This window comes from Mesocricetus auratus, unplaced genomic scaffold (assembly GCF_017639785.1).
Source record: "Mesocricetus auratus isolate SY011 unplaced genomic scaffold, BCM_Maur_2.0 Super-Scaffold_4256, whole genome shotgun sequence".
Classification (NCBI taxonomy): Eukaryota; Metazoa; Chordata; class Mammalia; order Rodentia; family Cricetidae; genus Mesocricetus; species Mesocricetus auratus.
This window is the reverse complement of record NW_024429182.1, coordinates 68,817,478-68,840,353: the sequence shown is the minus strand read 5'-3', so window position 1 is coordinate 68,840,353 and position 22,876 is coordinate 68,817,478. Positions and strand designations below refer to the sequence as shown.

Below are 22,876 nucleotides of genomic sequence, written 5' to 3'. Positions count from 1 at the left end.
CTTGCCCTACTGGTCAATCTGAAAGAAACATTTTCTCAGGTGAGGTTTCTTCTTCCCAGACAACTCTAGCTTATGTCAAGGTGACAAAAAAAAAAAAAAAAAACTAACCAGCACAAAGGTATGTTAGTTCTAATAATTGATATGCATAATATATACAGCACAGGCTTGATCAACTAAAATAGGAAAATTACACATAGAAAATATTCATTCTAAGTAAGTAAAGTGACAGTAACTCAAATCCCAAGGAAGGGCACAGAAAGAGGATGACTGGGAATCCGACATTAGCAATACTGTGGAATAACTATGAAACTATAGGGAGAAAACAAAGATGATGAGGATTAACATGTAAAGGGCATACCTAAACTAAAGTTTAAAAAGACAAGGATTTTTTCTTCCTTTTGCAAATGAAGGAAATTGTATGAGAGATAAGTACAGGAGCACACATTATAGAATGGCATGCAGAAGGGGAGAAAATGGTGTTAGAGTCCAAGAGAAATGTCAGGAAGCCAATGCTACGCATTAGTTCCCAGCCCCAGGTTCCTGCATCGAGGTGCCTGCCTCCACTTCCTGTCCCGCCTCCCCTTCATGAAGGATTGTAACTGAAAGATGAAATAAACCCTTTTCCTCCCCAAACTGCATTTGGCCATGGTGTTTATCACAATAGAAAACAAACAAATAGCCAACTTTCAAATGGCAGTCACTCGCTAATGACAAGTTAATCATCTGAACCTCAATTTACTCCTCTGTTGTTTGAGGCCAGTCAGATGTGGTAAGAATATAAGTCACCCAACAGAAAGAAGGGTGCCCTACAGTATTACAACCGAAATGTTAGAAATTTATAGCTATTTCTCTAGATGGAAAGACTTTTCTTCCACAAATCTTGAAACACAAAACATTTATGTTGGCCAATTTTCCTTTACTCAAAGGCAGCACTGTGCTTCCCTCGGGCCTTATTCCTCTGCATCCTGTTTATTTTATTTAACCCTATGCTGTAAGCATGTTTCCACTTAACTGGCCTTCAAAATGGTACGTTTAATGACGGTGTAACTGTCCACCCAAAACCACAGCTCCACTAACAACACATTGTTCCCTAATAAACACTTTTTTTTCCCCCAAGACAGGGTTTCTCTGTGTAGCCCTGGCCATTCTGGAACTCACTTTGTAGATCAGGCTGGCCTCAACCTTACATAGATACTCCTGCTTCTGCCCACCATACTCGGCCAAATCACTAACAGTCTTTCAAAATGCACAAACGTCTAACCTAAATTTATGTTTTCAGTTACCTCATTTTCCACCTGTTGGATTATCTAAATCGTCCATCCCACATTCCGTATTTGCCAATCATGACACATCAGTACCACGTTCGGTTTACAAACAAAATTACTTTAAGAAACCTAAATCCTAGCCAGGCCGTGGTGGTGCACGCCTTTGATGCCAGCACTTAGGAGGCAGAGGCAGGCAGTGAGTTCGAGGCCAACCTGGTCTACAGAGTTCCAGACCTGCCAGGGCTACACAGAGAAACTCTATCTCAACAAAATCAAAAGAAAAGAAAGCTGAATCCTGACAGAACACCATGTGCTGACTTTGTTGTGGTCTTCGAGGTGGGTTGACAGAATGGCATGATACGAATCCCTGATTTAAAATACATAAAGCAGGTGGAGACCATCAGTCTAGAGACCCTGTTTTCTAGTATGTTCTCCAAAGATGACAGTGCGCAGGTGTGCACGCACACGCCCCTCCACACAGGCAGCAGGGGGTCCCTGGCTGTCCCGCACCCAACGCGGGACGCGGGGATGCAGGGCGGCCGTCAGCTCTAAGGAGCCTCCAAATCTCCTTTCCTCCCTTTCCGTCCCGCACGGACCAGCAGCTGTTCGCGGACAGGAACGAGGGCGGAGCAGACCCGGGGTTCTTCCCGATGCTCCACAGGCTGCGGCCGCCCTAGTCCCTCAAGCCGCGGCTGCCGGCTTCCCACGCCCGCCAGCCGGGCTCGCTCACCGTTGGAGAGACTGCACGACTCATTCTTGCAATAGCCACACTGGTACAGGGACTGGCCCTCAAAATACTCTACGAGGCTGGGAGAAGGCGCGCTCCAGGAAGCCATCGCCTCGGGCCCCGCCGGCTCAGTGCCGCCCAGTCCAACGCAGCCGCCGCCGTCGCCTCCACCACCCCACAATGCAGTGCGCGCGCGGCTCCGAAGATCGCGCGAAGCCACTCGGGCGCTCGCGGGCCGGAAAGACCTGGCAACTTGCGTGACCGACGCCGCCCGCGCCATATTGACTGAGGGCAGCCTTCCGCTATTTCCGTTCCTCCTCTGTGAGGGGCGGCTATCATCTGTGAGGGTGAGGTGGGAAGACCGAGATGGGAAGGAGGTAGACTGGGGAGAGACGAATGGGACCGGGAAGCTGGAGTCGGGTGACCAACGGCCTTAACCCTGCGCTAGGGACCTGTCGGGACGTAGCAAGAGCCAGGCGGGAGGCGGTTACCACCACCCGGACGACGGGACACTCACCACACGACGCCTTCCCCTCCCTGGACTCGCAGTAGCCACAGTAGTAGCCGGCCTTCAGGCCCTTATATTCCACCACCGAGGCCATGGCCGCCGCTGTGGGCTTGAGGGCCGACCACGCCTCTTAGCGCCAGGCAGGGGCCGACCTCGGCGGGGCGCGCGGCCCGCGGCAGGTACCGGGTTCGCGCCTCTCCGCCGCCGGATCCCAGGGCGGACCTCTGGACGCCCGCCTAGGTTGCAGGGTTGCGCCTCTAAGACCGGTGTTTGTGCCCAGCAGTTTACTTGCTCAATCAGCAATCCTTATCACTTACAAGCGAGTTATCAGCCGCTTTTATAGATAAGGAAACTGAGGCTCCAGGTTGTGATTCACTTTCCACAGGTCTCTGAAAGTTAACCCTCTTCCAACGACTGCTCCTGACCAAACCAGCTGGCTTTAAATGCAGTAGGCAGAAGAGCATAAACATTCCAGGACAACGAGGGTTCTAGAATTGAAACAGGAACTAAGTGGCTAACGATGAAGTGCTGGGATTTCTAAGGTAGAAATCCAGGTGGTGGTTTATGCACAAAAATTTAGTATCACTGAAAGAGAATTTCTAGCTCTATACGCCAAAGGCTGAAAATTCATCCCATGGATCTCCAATTTGGAACCAATTTTAAAGAGCATGTTTTAGGGCGTAAGGGTGTGAGCAAAGTATAAAAATGAATGCATACTTCTGCCAAGGGAATCTTCTAGAAACAACAGTTAAGGCTGGCAACATAATTTCCATAGTCGATAATAACAATTCCTTTTTAGAGTATTGAGAAAGTAAAATCATGAAACTTTTTTTTTCTTTGGATTTTCGAGACAGGGTTTCTCTGTGGCTTTGGAGCCTCTCCTGGTACCCCCTCTGTAGACCAGGCTGGCCTCGAACTCACGGAGATCCACCTGCCTTTGCCTCCCAAATTAAAGGAATTAAAGGCATAAGCCACCGCTGCTCGGCATAAAGCAAACTTTTTTTTTTTTTTTTTTTTTTTTTTTTGGTTTTTACGAGACAGGGTTTCTCTGCATAAGTTTCGGAGGCTATCAGTCCAGCCCGGCCTCGAACTCATAGAGATCCGCCTGCCTCTGCCTCCCGACTGCTGGGATTAAAGGCGTGCGCCACCACCGCCCGGCTTAAAACAAACTTTTAAAAATTATGCTTGCACCTGTCTTGCTTGCAAGTATCAGATAGGTGTACCACCTTCATCCAATGCCAGAGGAGGCCAGAAGGCATTGTACTCTCTGAAACCCGACCGGCAGATAGTTCTGAGCTACCGCATATGGTGCTGGCAATCAAACCCTGGGTCTTCTGCCACTGAGCCATCTCTCCTGTCTGTGAAGAAACTGTTTTTAGACTGTTAATGGAGCTCAAGATGGCCTTGATCTCTGAACACTGATGCCCCAGGGTCCGCTGTGCTGGAATTGCAGGTGCAGTTAAATATGTTAAATGCACCTGCAGTTAAATATCTATTAAATGTATATTAATATTAAATATATAAACTTCTTAAGTAAATTTCACTGTTTTTGACCCTAAGCCTTAGGGTCTAAGGCTGTCTGTGCTGGAGATGTGTCTAGTTAAGTTTGATAGTTCATGCCCTGGTGACTTAACATGGCTGAGCATCATTTGTTCCTCATACAGTTAAGAACCTAAGAGGTGATCTTGCAGTATATAAGGGTAAAATTGGAGATTGTTGCAGTTCGGTGCCCATGTTTTTTATGAAAAGCTTCATCTGTTTTGTTTTTTGTGGCAGGCCTGACTCTTGCCAGGCTGTTCCCAGAGAATCTCTGATTTGGATAAAAGCAAGGATGTGTGGATTTTCTCTAAAAGGGCAGAATACCATGCTCTACACAGAAGGTAGGAAGAAAGGCTCTTTGATCTTTTCATGAACAGTAGCACCCCCATCCCACACCCCAGAAATGATGTCACTTAAAAAATACTTATTTATGTGGATGAGTGCTTTGATTGCGCGCGTGCGTGCGTGCGTGCGTGCGTGCGTGCGTGCGTGCGTGCGTGCGTGCGTGCGTGTGTGTGTGTGTGTGTGTGTGTGTGTGTGTTCATGTCTGGTGCCAAAAGAATCTACAAGAGGGCATCATATGCCCTGGAATTGGGATTACAGAGCATTGGGCTCCACCTTACAGATGCTGTAAATTGATCAAAGTGCTCTTAACTGCAGAGCCATCTCTCCAGCCCTTGGTTTCCCTTTTTTTTTTTTTTTTTTTTCTTTTGAGATAGGGTTTTACTATGTAGTCCTGGCTATCCTGGAACTCACTGCGTAGACCAGACTAGCCTCAAACTCAGAGAGCTCTGCCTACCTCTACTTCAAAAGTGCTACAGTCAAAGATGTGCACACACCACCATGCCCAGTATTGGCTTCACTTTTTTTTATTTCAGTTATCCAGTCAAGCACTGTCAAAAATATATAATAGTCCAGTATGTCCAAAAGTGTATAATATTCTAAAAAAAACAACTCCAAAGTTGTAAGTTGGGTGTCATTCTGAGTTAGGTGATGAAATTGCTTCTTGTCCCAACCTGCTGTTGTTCCAGCCTGCCCTGCTTAGCATATGAATTATCTGTCCAGCAATTCCATGCTGTATATGTCATATAACATCACTTTATTGCATTGACTGTCAATTTATTGCAATCCCTGTGTTCAAGTAGCCCTTAATTACCTACTGACATCAAAGCATACAAATACTTATGCTAGCCTTTAATCTCAGCACTTGGGAGGCAGAGGCAGGCAGATCTCTGTGAAGTTCAAGACCGGCCTGGTCTACAGAGTGAGTTCCAGGACAGGCTCCAAAGCTACATTGAAAAAAAAAAAACTTATGCTGGCATTGGGGCATGCCAAAGATAAGCCATAAGTTGCTTCTCTTAAGTGAAAATCATCACAAAGTGGAATCCAACCTGAGCTACAGAGCAAGACCCTGACTCAAAATAAATTTAGTTTTTCAAAGCTGGATTCACATACTTTTGTTATTATGGTACATTGTTGTAATGATTCGACTACTGTTAATCTTTTACTGTGCATAATTTATAAGTTAAACTTGGTTGCCGGGCAGTGGTGGTGCATGCCTTTAATCCCAGCACTCGGGAGGCAGAGGCAGGCGGATCTCTGTGAGTTCGAGGCCGGGCTGGACCCTGCCTCATAAAAACCAAAAAAAAAAAAAAAAACTTGATCATAGATATATATCGTATGTGAGAAAAACAGTATGTGTAGGCTTTAGTACTGAAAGGAATAGTATGGACTCTAGACCCCCCAGGAACAAGTTCTCACCACAAAGAAATATTATGGCCAGGTAGTAGTGGTGCACCGCTTTAATCCCAGCACTCGGGAGGCAGAGGCAGAGGCAGGCAGATCTCTGTGAGTTCTAGGCCAGCCTGATCTACAAGAGCTAGTTCCAGGACAGCCTCCAAAACAATACAGAGAAACCCTGTCTCAAAAAACAAAACAAGCCGGGCGTTGGTAGAGCACACCTTTAAATCCAGCACTCGGGAGGCATAGGCAGATGGATCTCTGTGAGTTCGAGGCCAGCCTGGTCTACAAAGCAAGTTCCAGGACAGCCTCCAAGACAATACAGAGAAACCCTGTCTCGAAAAAACCAAAAAAAAAAAAAAAAAAACCAAAAACAAAATCAAAAACAACAACAACAAAAAAAAACCGAAGGTGACTTGTTTGCCCCAAAGGGACAGAAGGCAGGCAATAAGAGACAAAGACAGAATAGGGAGGGACAAAGGACTACTAGCTAGAGAGGAGACGGACATGACCTATAGGAAAATGGCAATTTAGAATGGTAAAAGGGGAAACCCATGTTATGATGAGGTGTTTAATTTTAATTGGGCATGTTAATTAGGTGAGGAGGGGGCTTTTGATTGATGGGTTTCAATATTTTGATAGTTGGGCCTTAGCAGTCAGCCTCAGGAGGAGGGAGTAGCCAAATAAGGGAATAGACCTTGGGGACTAGCTTTAGGGAACATAATCTAATGGTTTTTAGCAGGCAGATGGAATCAGGGAGAAGGACAAGTACCACCCAGAGTCATGTTTCCCAAGCTCAAACTGACTAGAGTCCCTTCAAATACTATCATCTACAGTTCTGAATATCTACTGGAGGATTTTGAAATAATGAAAATATAGATATAAAAACAGATGAGAAAACTACTATACTCTTCTCTCACTTTGTCTCATCCTTAGCCAGTGTACTCAAGAATAGTCCATCTTAAACAATAATAATGAGAATGTCCAAAATCCTGGGCATGTATGTTAATTTACCTTGCATTACAGCAACATCACCAGATGGAAGACATAAGCCAGAGAGGTTGAAAAACTTGCTGAATGTATACAACTAGTAAAGGACATACAGGAGGGATAAACAGGAATTAAAAAGAAACCAGTAAGGCCCATGTGTGGTGAATGCCTTTAATCTTAGCAGTGAAGAGGCAGAGGCAGGTTGGATGGCTCTGAATTGGAGGCCTTGTCTACATAGTGAGTTCCAGCCAGTTCAGGGTTACACAATGAGAACCTTTGAGACAGACAGACAGACAGACAGACAGACAGACAGACAGACAGACAGAGAGAAATTTTTCTATTCTAGGCCCAAAGCTTCAATTTGTGTGTTTCCTCTAGTAAAGGAGTAATGTAGAGTTGTCTTTGCTTTTCAATTTCTTTCTTGACAGAATGAAGTGGATTGATAGCACTGCTCAGTTGCAGTATCTCAGTACCCAGCTATGGCATCTGGTCTGTGAAGCACTAAGCACTGATACAGAGAAGGATTTTGTGTGCTAATAGCAGGCCCACAGTGCAATTAAAGGGAAGTAAGTGAAACATTCTCCCTTCCCTCCAAAGGATTCTGTGAGTAGATACAACCTAAGTTAAGCCAGAGAAAAAGGGGGTTGAGACAAAGAGACAGATAACTTGAGGGCAGAGAAGGGGAGCATTCTCCAAGGGGAGGTGGTAAGAACAAAGATGGGAAAGTGAAGAGGGCTATGAGCAGGAGAGTCCTGGAAGATGCTTTCCTCTGGGGACCACTCACCTATAGAAGACAGACTGGACTCCATCTTGTCAAAACCTGGCTCTTCAATCTGATACAGTCTAGCCACATGTGGCTACTGAGCAAATAAAATATAGCTTATATACTGGGTAACAAAAATTTAGTTTTATTTAAATCTGACTTTTCCAAACAGAGTTACCAAATCCCAAGTAAGAAAATGCCTCCAGAAACCTACATATGGGTTGGTGAGATGGCTCAGAAGGTACAGGCATTTACTGCCAAGTCTCATCTTCCACAGATTTTATCCCTGGACCCACACGGTAGAAGGAGAGAACTGACTCCCACTAGTTGTTCCCTGATGTCTACACTTGCACAGTGGTAAAAAAAATATATACCCCCATGTGTACACAAGCACACATAAAATGAAATAATTTCAAATCAACCCAGAGGTTTATCATACTCAAACTGCAGAAAATCAGATAAAATGATGAAATAATACAGAAAGAAGTGAGAAAAAAACTATATTCTATATAGCTGAATGCTCTTCAGAAACCGTGGAAACAAGAATGCAATATTGTAAGTAGTCTAAGAAAAACAAAACCTAGAATTCTGTATCCAGAGAACTTAAACCCTTCAAAACTAAAAGAAAAATCCAGATTTTCCCATGAAGAAATGTGTTTCTAGTCTGTCTGCTTTGAACAAAATGTAAATTCTTCAGGAAAAAGAAAACAATGCAAGTCTGGTAATACAGATGTTCTAAAGAAAGGAAAACCCTAGACAAAGAAAAAATGGATATACAATAATTTGTTTTTAAATCTTAATTGCTCAAACACAATGATTGATTTAAAATAATAGCAACTTACATTCAGTAATTATAGTTTATGGATAAGTAATGTGATAATTACAGCTTTGGTAATGAATGGCAACTGGGTTATAAGGATAAGAGATAGGAACTGCAGGTGCTCTATCACAAGGTACTGTATAACCCATAAAGTAGTATATTGTATTTGAAAGAGAACTTGTATTAATTGTAAACATATATTACAAATTCAAGGGCAGCCATTTAAAAAAAATAAGTGTAGTTTATGGAATCATTAAGTAATTAACTAAAACTTAAAAATGCAGGAAAAGAAAGATAAGATAAAATTATATATTCGTATGGTGGCTCATGCCTTTAATCCCAGTATTCAGGAGGCCAAGGCAGATACTTCTTTGTGAGTTCAAAGCCTGCTTGACCTATATTGAGAATTCAAAGCCAGCCAGTACTAAATAGGGAAAGGCTAGCTTTAAAACAATAAGAGTGGATTCACATATTTCTCCTTGCAGTTCTCTTAGTGTATACCTCATACACTTTGCCACTGTTATGTGCACACACACATTTAAGACTGTTATACCTTCTTGAAGAACTGGTCATTTTATCATTTGTAATATTCCTCTTTATCCCTAATTTCTATTGCTATTGACCCTTGTCTATGATACTGACTTAGTGGCTTAAAGTTTCAATGAAACCAAAAAGTAAATAAAGGTCAGTAAGTTAAAAGAACAAATAAGAAAGCAGGCTGAGCAAGTCAGTAAGCAGCACTTCTCCGTCCTGGCTCCAGGTTTCTGCATCCAGATTCCTGCCTCAAGTTCCTGTCCTGACTCCCTTCAGTGATAAAGTTTGACCTGAGAACCATATAATAAAATAACCTTTTTTTCCTCTCCAAGTTGCTTTTGGTCATAGTATTTATCTCAATAATAGAAACCTAACTAAGACAGAAGTAATTGACCAAAAGTCGTAAAAGACAAAATAGGAATACGTGTATAGTTATTAAAGAAATTAAGTCAATAATCAGTGACCTTGTGGGAAGGGGAGAACTCTGTGCCTATCATGGTTTAAATATGAAATGCTCCCAGTCCCCATTGTATCATGTTTATTTCAGGTGTCTCACAACTATGAAAAGCTAACACAAGGCCCAAATGTTTCACTAGTGAGTTCTACCAAATAGTTAAGGAAAATTTTAGACCATTTCCCTGCAGGTTCTTACAGAAAAGAAAAGCAGATGAAATATGTTCTAATCTATTTCAAAAGGCCAGCTTCACACTAGGAAAACTATGGACCATTATTTCTACTGAACATTCATGCAAAAATCAACACAATATTAGCAATCAAATCCAATAAGCTTAAAATCACCAGGTGAGGTTTATTACAGGTACACAAAGCCGAATCAACATTAGAAAAACAATAAGTATAACTCATATCACCATGTAAAGAAAGAAAAATCATATGATAGTATGGGTAATAGAGAAAAGAGCTCATTCATGATTAAAGTTTTTGTCAAACTAGGATCAAGGAACTTGAACAAGAACATGTATACACACACACACACACACACACACACATACACAAATCATAAGTACTAGTTCTGGAGTCGAGAGGAATTTCTGAGTTCCAGGACTACATAGAGAGTTCCAGGACAGCCAGGGCTACATAGTAAGACCCTGTCTATTAAATAAAAAAAGTTTATTTTTTTAATCCATAGTAACAAACTACATAGTTTTCCAAAAGATTAGGAACAAAACAAGATATCCCCCTCACACTATTCCCTTCCTGTTCAACATCATATTAAGAATAGCCAATAAGAGCCGGGCGTTGGTGGCGCACGCCTTTAATCCCAGCACTCGGGAGGCAGAGGCAGGTAGATCTCTGTGAGTTCGAGACCAGCCTGGACTACCAAGCGAGTTCCAGGACAGCCTCCAAAGCCACAGAGAAACCATGTCTCGAAAAACCAAAAAAAAAAAGAATAACCAATAAGACAAAATAAATGGCATATAGATTAGGAAGGAAGAAACAACTATTTTTTAACACAGAGGATATGATTGCCTGGGGGGGGGAAATCTAAACTAATAACCAATTATGTCAAGGATATAGAATACAAGATTAATATACAATTTAATTTGTATACATTTTCTTTCTGATATGTGTAAAATGAACATTAGAATTTGAAGTTAAAAACAATACCATTTACATTATTTACATTAGCATCACAAAAAAATCCCAAATACTTAAGTACAGATCTTACAAAAAATAGATGGGATTTACACTCTAAAAACTACAAATCTGAAGCAAAAAAAAAGGATATCTGAGTAAATGTTGAAAAAAATGGAAATATTGAGATACCAGTTCCTTTTAGCTTGATCTTTAGGTAAAATCCCAGTCAGAATTACATTAAGTTATTAATATTTTATGGGCATAAACAAGCTGTTTTAAAAGTTTATATGAGAAGCCATATAAGCCAGAATGACCAAAATACTGAAGAACAGAGTTAGAGAACTGACATTACCTGACTTCAACTATAAAACCTTTATTAATTGGGGAAGAAGGTGAAGACATGACCCAGCAGTTAAGAATGCTTGTTCTGCAATTGTGAAGGCTGGAATTCACATCCCAGCACCTGCATAACAATCTGGGCATCCAATTCACAAATGCTTGAAGGGGACAAAAACAGGAGGATCCTGTGGCTGGATGGCTTCCAGCTTAGCTGAGACAAGAGCCCCAGGTTCTTGGAGATACCTTCCCTCAAAGGAATATGCCCTCTTTGGTCCTCTGCATGTTCCTACAGGTACATACATGGACACACACACACACGCCTACATTATTCAAGACAGTGAAATATTGATGAAAGACCAGCCCAAGAATAGACCCAAACAAATATAGTTATCCCAATGCCAAAAGTTACACTTCTTACACGGTGAAATTCAAGTTCAATTGACATGTAAGTTCAACTTTCCTTCAGAAACCATCATCTTCATGATCCAGGACTTCTCATAACTAAAGATATTTTGTGACTTTAATAAAGGATTAAAATTTAGCATGATTCTTTACTTACCATAAAGGAAATTCAACTTGACACTGTTCTCTGTGTGCCAGCAAAGTCTAGTCTTCCTCATAGTTTGTTTCAGCCTGATTGACTAACTGGCTTGTAAACACATTGCTTCCTTAAAGGGAAGCTTACACTCATAACTACACGTTTCTCTCATCAAAAGAGGCTTTTCTGTTTTCACAAGATGATGCCTTTCAGCAGCTCATACAGCACCTGGCTAATAAGTTTCCAGGTGTGATAATACAGTGTGATCAGGTTCTGGGTATGTAAAGTTCTGGCTAGTAGCACATGACTGATCTGAGTGAAATGGTTTTCTATAAAGTTTAAAAGTGACATCATGGCCGGGTGGTGGTGGCGGCGCACGCCTTTAATCCCAGCACTCGGGAGGCAGAGGCAGGCGGATCTCTGTGAGTTCGAGGCCAGGCTGGACCGATAGCCTCCAAAACAATACAGAGAAACCCTGTCTCGTAAAAACCAAAAAAAAAAAAAAAAAGTGACATCATGATAGGTTTAAAGAGCAAGTGAATATAAAAATATAGCTTGAAATTTAAATAACAATTTTTATGACCCAATATTTGAAGTGCATTGTTATTTTGGTTTTTTGTTGGAGGTAGGGCAGTTTCCAGTCGTGTTTCTCTGGCTATTCTGGAACTCACTCTGTAAACCAGGCTGACCTTGAACTCAAGCATTCCACCTACCTCTGCCTCCAGGGTACTGGGGTTAAAGACATGAGCCACCACTGCCCAGCATGTTTTTTTTTTAACTTGAAATACATATATGTACTTTTTAAAAAATATTTTATTTATTTATTGTGTATACAGTCTTCTGCTTGCATGCCAGCAGAGGGCACCAGATCTCATTCAAGGTGGTTATGAGCCACCATGTGGTTGCCGGGAATTGAACTTAGGACCTCCGGAAGAACAGTCAATACTCTTAACCTCTGAGCCATCTCTCCAGCCCACATATATGTACTTTTATAGCCTTGCTTCTGGATGTTTTATTTGGAGCCTGCTGTTCCAAGTACTTCTTTGTAAACAGCACATTTTGAGAGGAACAGATTTTATTTCTACTAAGAAGCAAGGTTGTAATTGATTACAATTCCTCCTTTTCGTGTGGAATTTCTAAGAGCTAAAATATCTCAATGGGCTACAGGATAATTTTGTTGGGGTGAATAACTTCCACATATAAAATGTCATGAATTGAGTATAATTTTCATTAATTTGTATTTTAACACTGAGATATTTTCTGCTTCCTTGTCTTTAAATGGTGGTCACTTATAAACATAAATTAAACACTGTGACTAAAGACATATTAAAACCTCTATCAAAGCAGTATTTAGCTGAGTGATATACCAGCTAACAAATGAGACCATGTGACTAGACCATCAGCATATATATCTAGCCTTCTACAGCCCAGATATGTGTGACCACCAAGTGTTTCTACTGGTTCCATTCACATGGAGTGTGTATAGTTTATGTTCTAATGCACAAAAATTGAAAAGATGCCCTCAGTGTTATTAGAGACTGTTTTTGACTACACATACTGTAGTTGAATTCCTATGTTTTAAGAAATGGTTCCTTCTGGTTGCTGACCAGCTCACACAAAGGGAAGCCCATTTCCTGCCAACAGACTATATTGTCATATACCATCTCATAGTAGGCTCCTTCTGGGGTAGTGATGACACACAGAAGCAGTGACTGCTTTGTGTTGCCTTAGAAATCAAACCAAAGATCAACAGTAGGTAGTTGAAAATCTGAATTGAGGGCAGAAATTCAGTGGTTAGAAACCAGTTCTTTGCGGAATAGAGAATGAAAAATTAGACCTCAGGGGAAGAGTGAAGAGCAAAGATGCTGTTCATGAAGCTGGCAAACAGCAGGGCATTAGCCGAAGCCAGGAATGCTGTGGAGAAAGAGCACCAGCTGACAGAGTCAGCTTCGAGGAGAACGGGCAGTGCAAGACTACCAAAGCAGAATAGAGCACTGAGGGCTGTCACCTCACAGCCACCCATGGTGACAGACTCAGAGTGGTTTGATCTGAGTGCAGAGGAACAGTAAGTGTTTCCTCCATTTGGGGTATAGGCAAAAGAATATATGTGCATGTATGGGAACAGATGGAGTCCCATGGGACTTCCTGGCCTAAAACACTAACACTAGGACCACTAAGGAGCCATTAAGTTTCTGGCTTCCATTCTCTTTGCCAAATATAGGGAATAATGAATTACTAACCTCATAAGATTGTTTAGAAGATTAAGTGATTCCATGTAGGCTTCTATAACAATACCTAGTGTAAATTCAAGAAATGTTGCTGTGGAAACATAAACTCTTAGAGAAGTAGCAGAAATAAAATTAAAGACAGATACAACAAGGGTTTTGTACAATTCTGTTTTTAAAACATTCTGCTGCTGATAAACCAGGATGAACAATTTTCCCCTGCCATATTTTTCTTCATTAAGTTTTAACACTTGCCTTCCAGTTGTTTTATAATCTATTTAAAATGTAAATTTTAGAGCCAGGCATAATGGAGGCAGATGTAGGTGGATCTCTATGAGTACAGTACTACATAGTGAGAACCTATGGTATGGAATAATCCTTTTGTACACTGTGAAAATGTGTTGCTCTCATTATTAATAAAAAGCTGATTTGGCCAATAGCTTAGACTTGTCTCCAGCCAGCTCTTACAACTTAAATTAACCCATTTCTATTAATCCATGTGCTGTCCCAGGGCTCTTTATCTCATCTATGAACTTCACATGTTGCTTCTTCCACATCTGGCTCTGGACTCTTCAGATTCCGCCTTTCTTCCCCAGCATTTTCTCTGTTCCTGCTTAGCTATCAGATAATCAGTTTTTATTAACAATGAGAATAAAACATTTTTGTTTGTTTAGTTGGTTGGTTTTTCGAGACAGAGTTTCTCTGTGACTTTGAAGGCTGTCCTGGAACTAGCTCTTGTAGACCAGTCTGGTCTGGAATTTACAGAGATCTGCCTGCCTCTGCCTCCCAGGTACTGGGATTAAAGGCATGCACCACCGACACCCAGCAAGAGTAACACATTTTTACAGTGTACAGAAGGATTATTCTACAGCATTTTTCCCTTTTTGTGTAAGTAAAAAGGAAGGTTTTAGCTTTAACATAATAAAATTAAGCCGGGCGTTGGTGGCGCACGCCTTTAATCCCAGCACTCGGGAGGCAGAGGCAGGCAGATCTCTGTGAGTTGGAGGCCATCCTGGTCTACAAAGCGAGTTCCAGGAGAGCCTCCAAAACAATAAGGAGAAACCCTGTCTCGAAGAACCAAAAATAATAATTAATAATAATAATAATAAAATTATATTTAGCAAAAACAGTAAGAATTAGTCACAATATCCAATTCATTTGTATTTGAAGAAATTATAAAAAATACTCTTATCTATCTTATCTTTGTGAGTCTATTTTTTTTTTTTTTTTTTTTGGTTTTTCGAGACAGGGTTTCTCTGTGGCTTTGGAGGCTGTCCTGGAACTTGCTCTGTAGACCAGGCTGGTCTCGAACTCACAGAGATCCACCTGTCTCTGCCTCCCAAGTGCTGGGATTAAAGGCGTGCGCCACCAACGCCCGGCTGAGTCTAATGTTTTATACATAATTTTATACATAATTTTATCATAGCTAAGGAAAACTGAAAATTTAATTATTTAGTCTTTAACTCTCTCAAAAGACTCCAGAAGGGTATAATATTACCTAATGACAGGGACAGCTGGCTGCCTGTATTCTGGGGCCATTCAACTTTGGCCTGTAGGCCTAGTATATTCTGAGAAGCAGGGAATTTTGAAAGACTGACATACCTTATCTTGGCAAAGTTTAGCAGTCACCTTTTTTGCATCCTGCTGATTCAGTTTGGACAGAATACTGTCAGCAATTGAGGCAAAGGCAGTTTCTTTGCCCAGATGGCTAGCTTTTGCCATAAAGAAAATAAACTCCATACAGAGGTTCTTCAATGCCCATCATCTTCTTTTTTGAAGTAGATTGGTGCTGTCAGGAACAGACATTTCTGTCATGAAAAGCCTTAGGTTATTAAACATATTAAATGCCATATTCTGTAGGTCTTTGAAGTATTTGATGACCATCTATCTAAATATATCTGTGTATGGACTTGAAACCATACCTAACATGACTATAAATTTGACTATTATAAATAGCTATTAATCTGTATTAATTATGTGTTTTTAAATTAGCTACATAAACACAATGCCCCAAACAAGAGTAGAAACATACATACAGTATAACAAAATTAACTTTTTTATATCAATAAACCAAAATCCATAACAATATAAAATATTTTGAGATTAATAGTTGTTTTTTGGATTAAAGTAGATTGAATAATCTACCCTTTTTCCCTATCATTTTTATATCTTATCCCCCTTTTTTCCTTTAGGAAGAGATCTTTGAATTTAACTTCTTTACCTAGTTTTTTTTCCTGACTGTGACCAATAACAACTTGTAACCAACCTCCCTTAAATGATAACAAACTTGTGGGTATTGGTTTTTCTGGATTGCTTCCTTTGTTTGGGGGCACTGACATTTTTGGGAGAACCTTGAGAAAATCAGGATAATGATTAAGTCTTGGCAGGAGTAGTCTGTGAGGCTAGACCATCTCAGCCAGCAGTCTTGAAGCTGTTTTGGATGCAGAATTCTGAGGAAATTGTAACAGAGGGTCTTTGTGATGCTTGGATCACTGGGTCATCCATTTTCATTGGTGTTTGATCTTCTTGTTCTGAAAATACATAAGTCTTTAAAGGTAGCATACATGCCTGTATTAATACAAGTTTAGTTTATGTTTTGTACACAAGTTAGCCAAAGATGACTTTTTGTTTTGTTTGAGCATGTGTCTTATAGTTCTATTTATTTATGTCTGTAGTCAGGATTTTCAAGGGGTCTTCTTTTATTAAATATGATCATCTCTGACCTTAAATCCATAGCCTTTCATTTTCTGTGGAAATAAAAGCATAACCTCTTCCCCAATGCAACACACATTTGACTTCCATTTTGAAGTCAAGTCCTTTTAAAAAATATAGGTATAGGTGAAGCCGGGCGTTGGTGGCACACACCTTTAATCCCAGCACTCGGGAAGCAGAGGCAGGCGGATCTCTGTGAGTTCGAGGCCAGCCTGATCTACAGAACGAGTTCCAGAACAGCCTCCTCCAAAACAATACAGAGAAACCCTGTCTCGAAAAACCAAAAAAAAAATATATATATATATGTTTTTCATAATCCATTTTGTCTTAGCAGCTGTTGTTCCTTCGTTAGCAATCAGAAAATTGAAAGGCAACACAAGAACATACAGAATCCAGACTCCCTGTGCATTTTCTATCTTTGTATGCTTTTTTCTTTAAATTATTTAATTCATTCTTTAAAACTTTTTTTTTTTTTTTTTGGTTTTTCGAGACAGGGTTTCCTTGTGGCTTTGGAGGCTGTCCTGGGATTAAAGTGCTGGGATTAAAGGCGTGAGCCACCAACGCCCGGCTTAAATACTTTATTTTTAATCTATCTCTTTTTTCTTTTTTAAATATTTTATTTATTTATTGTGTATGCAATTATGCCAGCGGAGAGCAGCAGATCTCATTCAAGGTGGTTGTGAGCCACCATGTGGTTGCCGGGAATTGAACTCAGTACCTTTGGAAGAACAGTCAGTGCTTTTAACCACTGAGCCCTCTCTCTGCCACCACCCCCCCTTTTTTTTTTTTTTGTTTTTCAAGACAGTTTTTCTGTGGCTTTGGAGGCTATCCTGGAACTAGCTCTTGTAGACCAGGTTGGTCTCCGAACTCACAGAAATCTGCCTGCTCTGCTGCTCTGCCTCCCAAGTGCTGGCATTAAAGGTGTGTGCCACCACCGCCCGGCTAAACTATCTTTTTCATGACTGTCTGTACCATTTCTCTTTTCTCTCCCAAGCCTATGTACATTTTTAAACACACTGTAACCTGTTTAGAGGTTTTTGGGGTTTTTTTTTTCCCAATCTGGATCTATCTTTACTGAGCATCTGTGTTGTTTGGTCTTATAAGATTAATGTTAAGGGCTGGAGAGATGGCTCAGAGGTTAAGAGCACTGGCTGCTCTTCCAGGGGTCCTGAGTTCAACTCCCAGCAACCACATGGTGACCCACAACCATCTATAATGAGATCTGGTGCCCTCTTCTGTCATGTAGGCATACAGGCAGGCAGAACACTGTATACAGAATAAATAGATCTTTAAAAAAAAAAAGATTAATGTTAAACTGCTATGCTAGTCACTGGCACTGCTCAGCTTAGTGTATAGTAGTAACACATGGTGGTTGGCACCTGGCTTCTACCCCGCTTGGTTCCCTGAGAGCTTAACCTCATGGTGTTAGTACTGGCAGGAGACACGTTTATTGCCCAGCTATCGTAAGTTGTTGGGTCCAAGCTGCCACTAAGTAACATACTGCCCACTGCTCATAAACCCCATTTAAGTGTTTGGTAGCAAGGCCTCTTAAAAGAACCATGTCGGTACACCAGTGTTTGCTGCTAACACCAAGCCAGGAACCAGCCTCTTAAAGGAACCGTGTCTCTACAAACCTAAAGAAGGAAGGAGGGAAGGAGGAAGGAAGGAAGGAGGATCTAGAGAGATGGCTCAGCCATTAAAGGCAAGATTCACAAGCAAAATAAATAATCAATTTTAAGTGATAATAATCATGAAACATTTTAGTTAGATGACTATTGAGGGAAATCTATTATATATTTATATATAACTTCAATTAACAGTTATTTGAAATTTTTCATATCACACTTATTTTTCTTCTTACAATATATATATAGTGGTTTGTGGTAATTGAAACAGTAACTATAACTCAGTCTTTCCAGCGTTAAAGTTGTTTCTGACAGTTACAACCCCCCCTCCCAAAAATATGGCTCCTTCTGTAGACTTTAATCAAAAGTACAAACATGCCTTCATTTTGGTGAAGACAGAAGTTCATTATACGCAGAGTTCCACCTTTTGGCAGAAAGAATGGCCTTCTGCTACCATGAAAAGCAGGTCCCAAATCAACTCCCTTCTGCAGTTCATTCCAGAGCTTGTTTCCTGACATCTTTCTCCAATCCCAGTATAATTTCTCTTTTCTCCTAGATTGGCCTGGGCTAAGAGTTCTCAAGACCCTCGGATTGCAGTAGGTTCCTATTCCCCACTAGAAAAGAAAATTAAGGTGAGGAAATGCATTTGCCATGACCTTTGGATTCTGTAATAAGATCATAAAGTTTATTGGAGGTTAAAAAAGGGGGGGCAGCATTTTGGCAGAGAACATCCTGACTCATGCTTAGCTCTGCATTTGGTTCTCTGAGCAGTGTTGGCTGGACAGCACTCAATAGAGCAAATACTACTAGTACTCTTGCAGGACTTGTTCTGGTAAGAGACAATACTAAAGAAATAGTTTCCACAAACTGTGATGTCACTAAAGGATTGGGTTTTCTCTGAAAGAGTTTGTGGAAGGTTGGGGAAGTGTTGTGCCAGCCAAGATTTTAAAAGTTGTAAAAATATTTATCATAGAGTTACTGGTGTGTATTTAGGAAGTGTATTCCTATGGGAAAGAGAATACTGTCTTAGGGAACAGGATTCAGTGTGGCTGCAGCATCAGCTGAAAACATGGATTGAGGATTAATGAGAGGCTGTGCACACTATACTGGAATTTGAAGTTCAATCCTAAATGTAGTATTCTCCTTCCCAGCGTTTATGTAGGAAAGTGACATGCTCAGATTTATGCAATAAAAAGGTAACTCTGGCTACAGTGATTAGTTTGATGAGCTTGGGAAGACAGGACAAACTTGCGGACTCACATAACAATTGGGCTAACACCCTGTGGTAGAGGCAGAATTAAAGGAGAAAGCAGCAAGCAGAGATGTCAAATAAACCAAGTCTCTCAGGCAGTGGTGCACATCTTTAATCCCAGCACTTGGGAGGCAGAGGCACCTGGATACTTGAGTAGAGGCCAGCCTTGTCTACAGAGTGATTTCAAGAACAGCCAGGGCTACACAGAGAAGCCCTGTCTTAAAATTAGATAGGTAGATAGATAAATAGATAGATAGATAAAAAAATTTTTTTTTAAAAACTAGGTCTAAAGTTGAGAGAGCAGGGAAGTATCTTGCCAATGTGGCTTATAAATTCTGTTCAGCCCTACTTCTACTCTAAATCAGTGCTTGACTCACCCCTGTTGAATGAATGTCCATATAGGAAAGGCTCAGTGTGATCATGCTCTATCTTAAGGATAGACTAGTAAGGCAGATATAAGGGTAGCCATAAGGTCAGGGGGAAGGTAGCAGGTATATTCAGCAAATGAGACAGCAGAGGGTTAAAACTCAAGGGTATTAAGAGTCTCTTATGGTTGAAGATCATTTGTACCGAGGTGTTCTTTATGCCAATTCAGGTGACCCAGTAGGCAGTTTTGATGATACAGAGGTGAAATCCTTGAAGCTCAGCAATCACAAGTGACAGTTAGCTTTTGATAGACAAGAATGTTTCCAATAGAAAAGCAGGAAGGTAGAGTCTGGGATAGACGGGTGGTGGCTCTGATGGTGGGAAGGTGGATCTGCTGGGTGCTTCCATTTTCTCAAGGAAGTCTTAAGTGAGAGTCTTACCTAGGATAGAACATGGTCTGGGGGAAGGGAGTAGGTGGCTTAAAGGGGGAGAAAGTTAGATCCAAACTGGGTATGGTATAGGAGTGTCAGACAGGGATAATAGCCCATTGAGAGCTGTACTATGGAACTAGAATAAAGGACATCCAACTTAAAAAGTTCTGATTACTCCCTCTGACAAGAGTTTAGGTGGCACCCATTCTTCACGAGTGAGAAAACTGTTAGTCCAGGAGTTCCAACAGGAGAGTGAAACAGCTGGTAAACTTAAGACCATGTCTTTTGACTTCCGGTTTGCTAAAGCAGATTCCTTCTACTATCAACAACAACAAGAAATGATCAAAGAAGCCTGGAATTATATACCAGATTCAGAATGGCCCATTGCCCCAGAGGAAGAGAAGAAATCAAAAAGCAAAATACCAGACAATGATAAAAAATGGAACTATCTAGTATCTGAGAGGGAAATGAATCACATAGAAAAACACATCCACAGAGCTGAACGGGCTAGAGGCCTCAGAGATCACAAATATAGACTACTCCCTCAAAGAATTCCAAGTGAAACGCTTTCCCCAAAACCATTAGTACCAGAAGATGAAAAGAATAAAAGTGTCCAGAAAACTACAAATGTACATAAAACCGTACCCAAAAAGCCCAAAGTCGCATGGGCAAAGGAGCAGATGAAGCGACATACAGACCGAATGGTTCGAGGAAGAGAGCTTGCAGAGCAGAAAAACGATCAAAGGAAGACTCACACCTTCCCCAGCCATGTTCGTTGTCCTCTCTTAAAATCCCAAGTGAAGGAGGAAGAGAAAGAGTATGAAAAGGTCACAGCTTATCCCATCTTCCAGCCTTCCCAGGAAAAACTTATAGAGGTGACTATTCTGGTAGAAAAGTCAAAACAGGATAAAGTGCAAAAGCCACTCCAAAGAGAGCTCCTGAGTATGCCGCCTTTTTTGAAAAGTCAACTAGAAAAAAAAAAAAAGCTTCAGTCATTTCCTTGATTATTGTATTTCTTTCTTAGATTAGCATATTTTATAGTAACTAGTACACTGAAATCATAGAAAATAGACATGAAAAGGGATAATGGCAGCTCTAGACAAGTATACTTGAAAAATCATGGTGTTAAGGTTAGGGCTAAGGAGTAAAAGTTAAATGAGAACAGAATGGCCCCTAATGGCATAGTATTGGGGGAGGGGGTGTTCTGTAGTAATCTTGGGTGATGATTGCAGCATCAAAATTAAAATGCTGTATCATACCCTGATTGAATGAGTTGGGTTGTTTTGACAGAAAGTATTTAAAAAAGACAAAGTAACCATGAAAAGGTAGACAACGGGCCATCGTTAGAAAGCACACTTTTAAAATCCTGAAGCAGGGCTGGGGAGATGTCTCAGCAGGTCAAAGTGCTTGTTTCATAAGCCTGACAACCTGAGTTCAGACCCCCAGAACTCATGTAAATGCCAGATGTGGATGCACATGTCTGTAATCCCAGTACTCTTATAGCAAGATAGAAGGTAGAAACAAAATTCCCAGAAACCCATACAATGCAGCAACAGAAACAAGGTAGCAGGAGAGGTAGGACTGGACCCAAGGCTACCCTCTAACAACCAGATGTGCACTATGGCATACGTGCCCTAACACAAATATGCATGGGTACACATGCGAATCATATACACACATACACAAAAATAAATAAAATCTTGAAGGCAGCAATAATCACAAGGAATTGACGAGTGGTTTGGACAGACAAAATAATGGGTAGTACATACATGTCTGGGCAGTAGCCTGAGCAAGATGGACAAAAAGACTGTAAGGGAAGTAGTGACTGGTTAAGGATGGGGGAAAGAAGAATTCACAGAATGAAATTTCCTGTGAAATATGGTAAAAATATTAGTACAGAGATTTTAAAGTTTGAGAAATTATGTTTTTAAATTCCAATAATCACTTAACATAGATCCAGCCTCTTTAAGTTTAAACACAAAGTTATGAGACTATTCCCAACATAAATGCACTATAGTATGAAGCAAAGGAATAATAAAAGTGGGAGGGAACCAGGGAGAGACAACACCAAGAATGTAGATTAGGGTGTAAAGGTTCACATCAAATACACAGCAAGATCCATTGGAGTTAATTTGGAAAGAAACTGGTAAAAGTGTCATAATGCAGACTCAGAAGATCCGGTGGGAAAGGAGCTACTCTGCCAGGGTTTTGAAAGATTTCCAAATGATTCTTACTCAATTCTTCATAAGACTGTGCATATCATGGGAAGGGGACATGTTACAAAGTATACATGTGGAGGTCAGAGTTGTAGACTTGATTCTCTCCATCCTTGACATGGTTATGAAATGTTCATTCCCTGAGCCATCTCACCAGCCACCAGGGATTTGTTTGTTTGGTTCTTTTGAAACAGGGTTTAGAGCCGGGCGTTGGTGGCGCACTCCTTTAATCCCAGCACTCGGGAGGCAGAGGCAGGTGGATCTCTGTGAGTTCGAGGCCAGCCTGGTCTACAAAGTGAGTTCCAGAACAGCCTCCAAGAAGCAGGGTTTAACAGCCCTGGCTGCCCTGGAACTCAGAGATCCACCTGCCTCTGCCTCCTGGGTGCTGGGAATAAAGGCATGTGCTACTCCCCCTCCAAGTGATTCTTACTTAAAGAGGTAAGACCTTTTTATTTATTATTTTTTTAAAGAGAAGCATGGTGAAGGATAAACACCAGACAAAATAGAAGAGATGATTGATAGAGCAGTCTCCTGGGACATAGGAAGAACTTGAATCCAGAGCCTTTTGCTGGAAAAGTACATGCAATAAGAGGGAAAGGGTAAGAATAGAACGTTCGGGAGAAGACACCTAGAAAACACCAAGGGCCAATTAGAAAGCCCAACATGGATGAATAGGGTGGAGGGAGGGAC

General features: G+C 41.1%; 2 protein-coding genes across 13 annotated transcripts in view; one reads left to right on the top strand and one right to left on the bottom strand.

Annotated features, from left to right (window-relative positions):
• Ate1 (arginyltransferase 1) overlaps positions 1 to 2,908 on the bottom strand; it is a 118,512-nt gene extending 115,604 nt beyond the window's left edge. For 2 of the 7 annotated variants that reach the window (XM_040753020.1, XM_040753024.1), the window contains exon 1: positions 1,996 to 2,177. In XM_040753020.1, coding sequence (XP_040608954.1) covers positions 1,996 to 2,101 — 106 coding nt within the window. In that variant the 5' untranslated portion in view covers positions 2,102 to 2,177. Of the gene's footprint in view, positions 1 to 1,995; positions 2,178 to 2,509; positions 2,671 to 2,817 lie in introns of those variants that run through there. The other 5 variants (XM_040753042.1, XM_040753050.1, XM_040753034.1 and 2 more) reach the window with 5 other exon arrangements.
• On the top strand, positions 2,163 to 22,387 carry LOC121142741 (putative uncharacterized protein ZNRD1-AS1). Of its 6 annotated transcripts, none has more exons than XR_005879835.1 (5): positions 2,163 to 2,339; positions 4,277 to 4,380; positions 7,198 to 7,335; positions 18,478 to 18,553; positions 20,280 to 22,387. XR_005879835.1 is itself a non-coding variant. In XM_040753054.1 (3 exons), the coding sequence occupies exons 1-3, from the start codon at positions 13,222 to 13,224 to the stop codon at positions 20,972 to 20,974; spliced, it is 1,095 nt and encodes a 364-aa protein (XP_040608988.1). In that variant the 5' UTR covers positions 12,938 to 13,221; the 3' UTR covers positions 20,975 to 22,387. The 6 variants fall into 6 exon arrangements, 1 of the variants encoding a protein (XP_040608988.1); XR_005879826.1 differs by having other exon boundaries at positions 20,166 to 22,387; XR_005879824.1 differs by having other exon boundaries at positions 20,159 to 22,387.
• Positions 22,388 to 22,876: the final 489 nt, after the last annotated feature.

Coding starts and splice junctions, on each gene's coding strand:
- LOC121142741 (XM_040753054.1), top strand. CDS start 13,222: ATGCTGTTCATGAAGCTGGCAAACAGCAGGGCATTAGCCGAAGCCAGG. Junction 13,425..18,477: donor GATCTGAGTGCAGAGGAACA/GTAAGTGTTTCC, acceptor CTTTTCTCCTAG/ATTGGCCTGGGCTAAGAGTT. Junction 18,554..20,158: donor CACTAGAAAAGAAAATTAAG/GTGAGGAAATGC, acceptor CCCTCTGACAAG/AGTTTAGGTGGCACCCATTC.